The sequence below is a fragment of the Ipomoea triloba genome, chromosome 1 (assembly GCF_003576645.1).
Source record: "Ipomoea triloba cultivar NCNSP0323 chromosome 1, ASM357664v1".
Classification (NCBI taxonomy): Eukaryota; Viridiplantae; Streptophyta; class Magnoliopsida; order Solanales; family Convolvulaceae; genus Ipomoea; species Ipomoea triloba.
In genome coordinates this window covers 5,395,335-5,404,124 of record NC_044916.1, presented here as the reverse complement: position 1 = coordinate 5,404,124, position 8,790 = coordinate 5,395,335, and the positions used below count along the sequence as shown (strand labels likewise).

Below are 8,790 nucleotides of genomic sequence, written 5' to 3'. Positions count from 1 at the left end.
CAAATACAATATATATATATATATATATATATATATATATATATATATATGTATATATATATATATATATAAATCAATCAAGTAATGCTATACCATGTGACGAATATTATAATAAGTTTGAAACCACAATTATGACACATCATCGTTCCCGTCCTGGAAACTAATTAAGAAGGTAAATTGTGTGGTTGATAATTAATAAATCAGATTAAATGTATAGCTTGAACAAATGTTTTTTTTAAAAAAAAAAAAAAAAAAAAAAAAAAAAGCTAAGGGACATTTCTGGATTAATTAATAGAATTTGGTAATGAAACCCTAATATAATATTTGAAAAATGGAAAATAAAAAAAAAATTGAGGATTGGAGTCTTATTTGAGAAAAATAATCAATTATTGGCTTTAATATTATCCCAAGTATAGAAATTTGTAAATTACTGAATAATTAAAAAGTTTTAAATTATTTGGTCATAAAATAATGTTGTTGTGTGTGGTTGGATGTAATAGGTAAAGTTTAAAATTATTTAAAGTAATTGCACCTCTATCATGATATGCATGCATCCCTATTACTATATATTGCCAGAGGGAAATGCTAAAACTAATCAGATTTGGAATCATTTGACATCAATATTCTTTTATTAATTAATTCTTTACTTCTTTTTTTTTTTTATGGGGTGTAGTTGAGTGGAAGGGACACATCTATCTTTAACCAAAGGTCCTTGACTTTGGGTATGGAACAACCTTAAATCCCCAGACGAGCCGTCCCACCCAATAGAGGTGCCTACAATCCAGCGAGGAGTGAGAGGGTAATTGCCCGGCATGCCCCCATTGTCTCTGCTTTGGATCCGCCCATGTCTCTATATTTGGTAGTTAGATTTATAATCGAAGACGTAGGCTATGTTTGGTAGAGTTTATTTTAGAACTTATAGTTTTTTTTAAATACAAATAAACTATAAGTTTTATTTGGTAAAACATAGACAGATTTAGAATATAGTTTATTTTAAAATACAAATAAACTATAGCTACTGACTTTTTAAGTTTTTAGCTTTAAACTAGCTTATATAGTTAGAAAGAGTTAATAACTTTGTAACATTATACTTAATATATCAAGTCTATTTGAAATAAACTCTATTTTAAGATGTTATCCCGCATATATAGTTTCTTAAAAATAAGCAACTTAATTTTTAGTTGCTAAGTCGGATTAAACATGTTTCACTCTAATCATAAGTCATTAATTTAACCCCGTAGATAAACTTCGCTCTTGAGTAATAGCCCGCAAACCACACTAAGAAGACCTGATGTAACATGCTCAATTTATAGGGTTTGACAAAAATTAAACTCATGACCTTCAGATACGAGAGTCGATCACTTAATCAATTACTTCTTTCGAAGCTAAATAAAAGATTAATTTTTTATTGCATAAGAGAGGTATTAATGAATTGTAGATAAGTACGTACTTGATTAACCATTCAAAATTTCAACAGATAAAATATTTGTATAAGGTAAAGGTAGTTATCAGCCCAAAAGATTGCTTTATTTGCTGCATATATATTATTATATATGAAGTAGAGGAACATATATAGTTTGAAAGGGTAAAGTGTTTGAGTGGACGTTGTCGTACGTATACCATAGAATATAGATATGTCCCCACATTAATCGACCACATATTTGGAGTTGTAATAAGTTGTCGTATAGTAGTCGCAATCAAACCCTATCTACACCTTCATCTTTATGAGGAAAATTGAAGATTCAAGAAAAAGTTTGTTTTAAATAGAGAAAATTCAAAATTCAAATAAATTTAATAACTGGAAAATTATTTTTATTTTATTTGTTAAAATTAAAATAATACTAATAATAATAATAATAATAATAATAATAATAATAAAGAATAGAAAATATGTTTACTTGTATATTTTTATTTTTATTGGGTTACGAAGAAAAATTCGTAGCCATTATCGAGACACCAAGAGTATGTATCGGGTAAACCTCACATTGTGACTCTAGCTGACAAATTAAACTATTGAAAGACTACAACCATCTAAATCAGCATAGATTACCTATAGTTAGGGCCTAGGGATGGCAATTTAACCCAACCCCGACAAGAAAAATCAATCCTCGTATTAAAGGACTACAAGCATCTAAACCAGCATAAATTACCTATAACTAGGGATGCCAATTCAACCGACCCCGACGAGAAAAACCAATTCCCACCTCAGTGGTGCGGGTTCGGAGAATTTTTTGGGGAACGGGGGCGAGGATGGGGAGAATTTTCTCATACCCGTCACGATCCCCATAATAATATTATATATTATTTAAATTATTTTGCTCTTTAGAATGCAAAACCATTATTTTAATGGTTTTTAGTTAATCACATTATATTAAAGGGCTTAAAAGGAGTCCCTCACTTTGAAAGGTTGCTCCCACATTGCCGTTGGTGAGACTCGACGATCCCGAGTCATTGTTCCCAAACTTCACCCATGTGACCAACTGAGATTGGTAAAGCATGAAGGTTATGTTTCCTTGAATAATAATATTAATAATAATAGCATTACTATTATTGTTACTACTATGTTAGCCCCATCAGTTCTGAACTCTTATTTACTGTTAATCAATCTCATAGCATAGCACCCTATTGGAGCTTGCTTGTTTGGTAGATATAAAGACATCATTATTCATTAGTTTAGTACTTATGGTGCTCTCATTGATGTTATTTTCAGTGTGTTTCCAAACATCTAAAGCTGTGTGGCACTGTAATATTAAAATATTTGTTGGGAAAATTTTAAATGAATGTTAGGCTAATTGGTAATTAAATATTTAAATATATAAAATTAGAAACGAATTAAATGATTAAAATCATATATTCTATTTTATATTTCATGACTTTATTCAAAAAATATGGTGGAATCTTCGTCCAAAAATCTTTGTGAGACACGAATGGGGTAATTTCAATTTTCAAACCTCCGTCAGGGAACGAGGAATGAGGACTTAATTAAGAGACACGAATGGGGTAATTTCAATTTTCAAACCTCCGTCAGGGAACGAGGAATGGGGACTTAATTCAGAGACGGGGATAGGGACCCCACTCCCCGTTGTCATCCCTAGACCCAACCAAATAATATAATGTGAGAACTTATATTTTCAAATTAAGTTCTCAACAAATAATTTCATAAACATTTTGATGACTTATATAGTTTTACCAAATTTAATACTCCTTCATATAATCTACTTTCATGAGTGAATCTGTAAATTCTGAATGTCCTCTATCTAATAAAGAAAGGCCACCAACTTCATTCAATAGTAGTGACCAGAAGCTAGACGAACTCGATTAAAGGGCATACAATATAGAATTAATACTTATGGTAAAAATGAGCTAATAGCACAGGGACATATTACATGACAGTTAACATCATATGTAATTAATATATCTCTCTTGTATGGTTTGCAATTTGCATACTCGCACTAAATATATTATGACCCTATATTAAAAAAAAAAAAAATAATAATAATAATAATAATAATAATAATAATTTGTAGGATTATAAAACAAGCACAAGATTCAAAGAGTACAAAAACTGATGATTTAGCATTGTGCTAACAAAGTCAGACAACACACAAGTACATAAGCAAATAGGCATTAACCACAAGCTGGTTTCTCATGTAGATACAAGTACTCAAAACAGGAACCATGGACCTAATCATCGTCCTCGAGAACGCTGCGACGCCTCTGGATCTGACAAACGATCGAAACAGAAAAAACAACAATGGTTCAGCAACCAACGACCAAGCTGATGTAATCACAACCCGAGATGATCGGAGGAGACTTACCGTTACTTTTGTTTGTTTGGTGGTTTGAGTGTTGATCTGTTCAAGCAATTGTATCAGCTTTTCTTCAGACACCTGCAGATGAAACAATGCTCAGGCAAATGAATGAAGTGCCAAGAGACCTAAGTTCCAAAGCCGGGAGAGATTTTATTGTGTACGAATGAAGTGTTACAAGGTATCTAAGTTTCAAATACGAGGGAGATTTTATAGCGTATACATACGAAAAGTGCTAATTGGATTGAATTTTCTTTTTGTTTATGAAAGGCGGGCAAGTTCCCTACACATCTTAGGGACATTTTACTTTTAAATTTCTTTTTGGATAAAACTGTAACTTAGTAATTAGTACTAAAGATTCAACACATAGATGAGTGTATAAGCAGACTACCTTCTCAGAAATCTGGCCAAATTGAGCAGCTCTGAGTATAACATCTTCAACTCCTCTGGCCTTTTCGGGCTTCACTAGAGCAATTCGGGCAACTGGACAAGCAAATACTCGATAAAGGCCAAAATCATAGATAACGAAATTTAGAAAAGGGAGAACAAAAAATAAGAAGATGGACAAGCAAAAACTCCAACATTTAACTTTGTTGAAAAGGGATTGTTTCAAGCACTAGTTAATCAATCCTTCCCCCCAAGGCCGCAAGGAGAGTGATCTCTGTTTACCCCCAAGAGAAGAGAGAGCGAGAGAGCAAATGCAAAGCTAAGTTTTTAACTAGGCTGTAATATATTAGTATGATCTCAATCAAGTGATTTGGGAGCTCCCATTTTGGAACTAATGCAACAAGATGCTAAATAATGCAGTTCACTAGGGACTCAACTGATCAATTTTCAAGACTTTAGACTTCTACAATATATATAATGATTGAAAGTGCTCACAACCACAGAACCAAACACAATCAAGAGGACTTGCAAAAAACCTAGATTTGTAGCTACATGCCACTTGACCAAAACTCCCAATGAAAAACAATCCTAAAATCCGTCACTTTTTCTGTTATGATCCTTAAAACCTGTGACTTATTCCTAATATGAAAGGAAATTGATCAAACTAGAGTTATAGCGAACCCAACATATGACAAAAACTCCCTAAGAAGTTCCGTTGAACTGGATAAGAGAGCTTGGCACTCCAGTTTGGAGACTAACCAATACACATTAGAAAATATATTATCCAACTTCAGAATGCAACATAAAAAATATTTGTTTTTACTTGTTCAAAAATCAAAAAAGAATTTGGAAGCCATGGTCATGCTCTATATTCTCAGGGAGTATGTTCCTCTTAATAGAACAGACTCGGTATCAGTGCCAAGCTGCATTGTCAGAGTATCAAAATAAATAACATTCTTTTCACTTGGCATTATTCATCCCAATGTTTTATCAAAGTAGCATCGTCAGGAAACTTGTGATTGAAAGAGCTACTTTAGTATAAAATAGGCAAAAGCTTCTAAAACCCTAAAGACAGGATTGATTGGAAGAAGACAAATGAATCATGTATAGAACATTACTCAACTTCTGATTGCTTGGAAGAAGACCACAAGACAGCATTCATTGCACTCATTTTTTGAGGTTATTAAAAAGGATATCATGATGTGCAGGAAGAACATAACCCTCTAATGAATCGTGTACAGTCGTACAGAACATTACTCAACTTCTGACTGCTTCGTGACACTCGGTGCCAATTTAAAGGGGTGAGAGTGACTGAGTTCACAAAACTGGTGCTGTCTTTTAGAAGAGAGTCATCAATCAACTAAGAGAGAGACACAAAGACCATGAATTGGCTCAGGATGCACTCTTGATTATAGTTAATAAAATAATAAGAGCCGAGTTGCATCACCGCATTTTTCAGAAATAAAATATGACTTGGCATTACAACAGCCAGAACTCCATGCATGACTAATGTACCCCTCATGAAATAGTGGAAGGACATATATCATCCTTTAAGCTTAAGGAAAACTTAGGAACTTTATAGCCTTTGAGTGAAACACATCATGTTTTTGGGTATCAAAATAGGAATGGGAATCATTACTCTTTGATGATTATTTTAACCTATTATTATTAACATGTACATTATTATTTCAGTATTTCCTAATACTATATTCTTAACCTTAATATTAAGTACAGTAAAATACACTAAAACCTGGGGAGTGCCAAAACAGGTCTTCTTTTTATCAATGGGCTGCAAGAGTTTACTTATATCAATCACTGGCCAAATCTTGGAGAAGCTCCATAAACTTTTGAGACTTCAGGAGGCCACCACTTGAGGATTGGAGGGAGAGGGGAGAGGGGGGGAGGAGGTTTGGTTGAAGGGCATTGTTGAGGAACGGGTTAGAACATTGCACTCCATATCAACCATGAAACCCAAATGAAATAAAAGAATGGTTTTTTACATTTTTAACCATATTGCATACCACTTCCATTTACACAAGATTTCCAATCAAACACAAATTAATTGTTATTCATAATCATACCTAGCTTTCAAACCTCCCATCCAAACACACCCTAAGTACTACATAGGCCAATAGGCCATATATCAAAGTTGTTAACCATAAATTTAATGCATGGTTCTCTCCCTCAAATTCGTAGAAGTTAGAGGAATGCATATGTTAGAAACAAATATGTTGGAGTAATTCCAAAATGCATGTACCTCTTTCTCTTGCTTCAGAAGTGAGAATCTGACTAAGCATCAATTGCCTTCGATCCTCGGCCTCCCTAAATACAATAATAAAGTTAGAAAGTACTTAATAACAATACAAAATAGCAACCAAGAACTTGATTGAAAAGCCATGGCTTAGATTAGGAGAGAAGTAACCTTTTAGCTTCATCTTGAGCCTTTTGTTGATCAGGGTTTTGATTATTTCCCTATTTGTAGACAACGTTAATCAGTAAATATGCATCTTTTATCTGATAAGTAACCATGCATAACTTAAAGAAAAAAAAAAATCTATATTAGGAAAAGCTCTTACAGCCCCGTGTTGAGCCATCAGCTCCTGCATTCTCCTTTGCCGGATAGCTTCTAATTCAGGGTCAGCCTGGGAAAGAAGCAAAAATTTTACCAACTTCTCGTAATGAAGAGATCAAGCTTTACTAAGATCCTCATGTTATCAACTCAAACAGCAGTAAGACACAAAAACATATCAGTCTATACCATATTAATAGCAAAAGTAACACTTACAATCACATACAGCAAGAAATATATCAGAAACAAAGCATTCTGATTTTTGCTTCCCTGTATTTGGCTTGAGAAGCTATCCAATTCTTAATCTTGAGGATTATACAGTGAGCAAAATTACCAAATAACAATAACAAAACATATAATTAGAGTCATTTATACTAGTCTCCACCAAGAACCAACTATTTCTCTCAAATTCTTCACTAATTCTCAACGCATTCAGTTCCAACATATGCAATCAGCATACATAAGTACATAACCCACCCACCCTCCGTCCCAAAGTTCTTTTCAAAGTATCACATACGGAGTATTTGAATTCTTGCCCAATTTCGGAAATTGAGACACTAAAATTAAAAAAGATTTTTCTTTTTTGATAAATTAAGGAAAGATTGAAACATGGAAACACCAGCTCAATCTGAGCCTAAGCAGAACGAAGGGCCACTAATTTTACAACGCTAGCTTCAATATTCACCCAACATTACATACACACGCACACATTTTCCGTAACAAAGAGAGAAATTACCATTAATCTATGCAGAATTGGATCGAGGAGCGCGGAGGAGAGAAAATCGAAGAGCAAAAAGCAGCGTTTCAAGAACGCGATTGAAGAGTGAGAATGGTGGCACCTTTATTCTATCATACAAATAATCGTTTTTTTGAGATTTAGGGATTAATTGATGAGAAGAATATTTCTTTTATCACTCCTGCAAGTTTCTCATGATGACAAATGTTTCCCCAAACCTCTTAATATTTACATTTACAGCTCCTTTTTTTTTTGGAAAGGATAATAGATTAATTCAGGTCCGAAGACAAAGCATTACAAATAAAAGACGGAGCGTACGGGAACTATTTCGAGCAATCAGACATAGAAACAGACTGTCTAGCTAAGAGGTGGGTTGTCTGGTTCACAGATCGCTTAGTGAACACTAAACTGCAATGAGTAAACACACTCATTAAGTCTTTGATGTCATACAGCACTAAATGGAAATAAGAGTCAACTAAACTAAAATGAAGACTATGAAACACTTGTAGGGAGTCAGTTTCAACAATCACTTTGTTGTAGTTGAAGGAATTAAGCCAGATGAGAGACTCTCTAATTGCAACAACTTCAATCTCTTTAGATGAATAAACTCCTTTCCATTGAGCTCCCTAGCAAAAACCATTTTTATAAATTTGATATACTGAATATATATTTTAGAAAACAACTTATACAGTAGTCCAATATATAATGTCTATATATTATTATTACCATTGAAGAAGATAATAAAAATATACCGTGGATGCATGCGCATGATAATAATAGTTTAAAAGATAATGAAAGTTATAGTAGTAGGGTATTATAAAAAAAAATATTTTAATATGATTATAATTTTAATACTAATATTGAATATTTATTTTTATGTATCACACCTACAAAAAAAATATTACGGAGTATCTAAATCTAAAAACATAATAAGTCTCAATTCAAATTATATATGATTTATATCATTTTTTTATGCTAATAAATGTATACATTTTATTTTAAATGTTGTGCACTTTAATATTATTGAACAAAATTATCCTTACTACATTCTTGTTCGACAAAACTACCCTTTCTATTATTTAATTATCATTTTATTAAAATTATTATATAATTAATTTAATTATTAATTATATTTTAATTAAATTTCTATGAATGGTTAATTATATATGCTGTATAATACATATATTATTTGCATATATAACTTGATATATAATTATTTTTTTTAATTATTTATACTTATTATTGTTTTAATACTGGGCATAGAAAATGCTAGTATGACTGATAAAGCA

The 8,790-nt window shown here is 32.4% G+C and overlaps 1 protein-coding gene across 1 annotated transcript; it reads right to left on the bottom strand.

The window, feature by feature from the left end:
• Window positions 1–3,499: 3,499 nt before the first annotated feature.
• On the bottom strand, window positions 3,500–7,654 carry LOC116030747 (DNA-binding protein DDB_G0278111). The gene is made up of 7 exons (XM_031273072.1): window positions 7,502–7,654; window positions 6,773–6,838; window positions 6,619–6,668; window positions 6,454–6,518; window positions 4,201–4,292; window positions 3,819–3,890; window positions 3,500–3,723 (listed from the first exon to the last, which is right to left on the bottom strand). The coding sequence occupies exons 1-7, from the start codon at window positions 7,502–7,504 to the stop codon at window positions 3,685–3,687; spliced, it is 387 nt and encodes a 128-aa protein (XP_031128932.1). The 5' UTR covers window positions 7,505–7,654; the 3' UTR covers window positions 3,500–3,684.
• Between the last annotated feature and the right edge of the window lie 1,136 nt (window positions 7,655–8,790).

Excerpts from the sequence above, each read along its gene's own strand:
- LOC116030747 (XM_031273072.1), bottom strand. Across the intron at positions 6,669-6,772 it reads TGATGGCTCAACACGGGGCT|GGAAATAATCAAAACCCTGA; the intron begins GTAAGAGCTTTT and ends GTCTACAAATAG. Across the intron at positions 3,724-3,818 it reads CCAAACAAACAAAAGTAACG|ATCCAGAGGCGTCGCAGCGT; the intron begins GTAAGTCTCCTC and ends ATCGTTTGTCAG.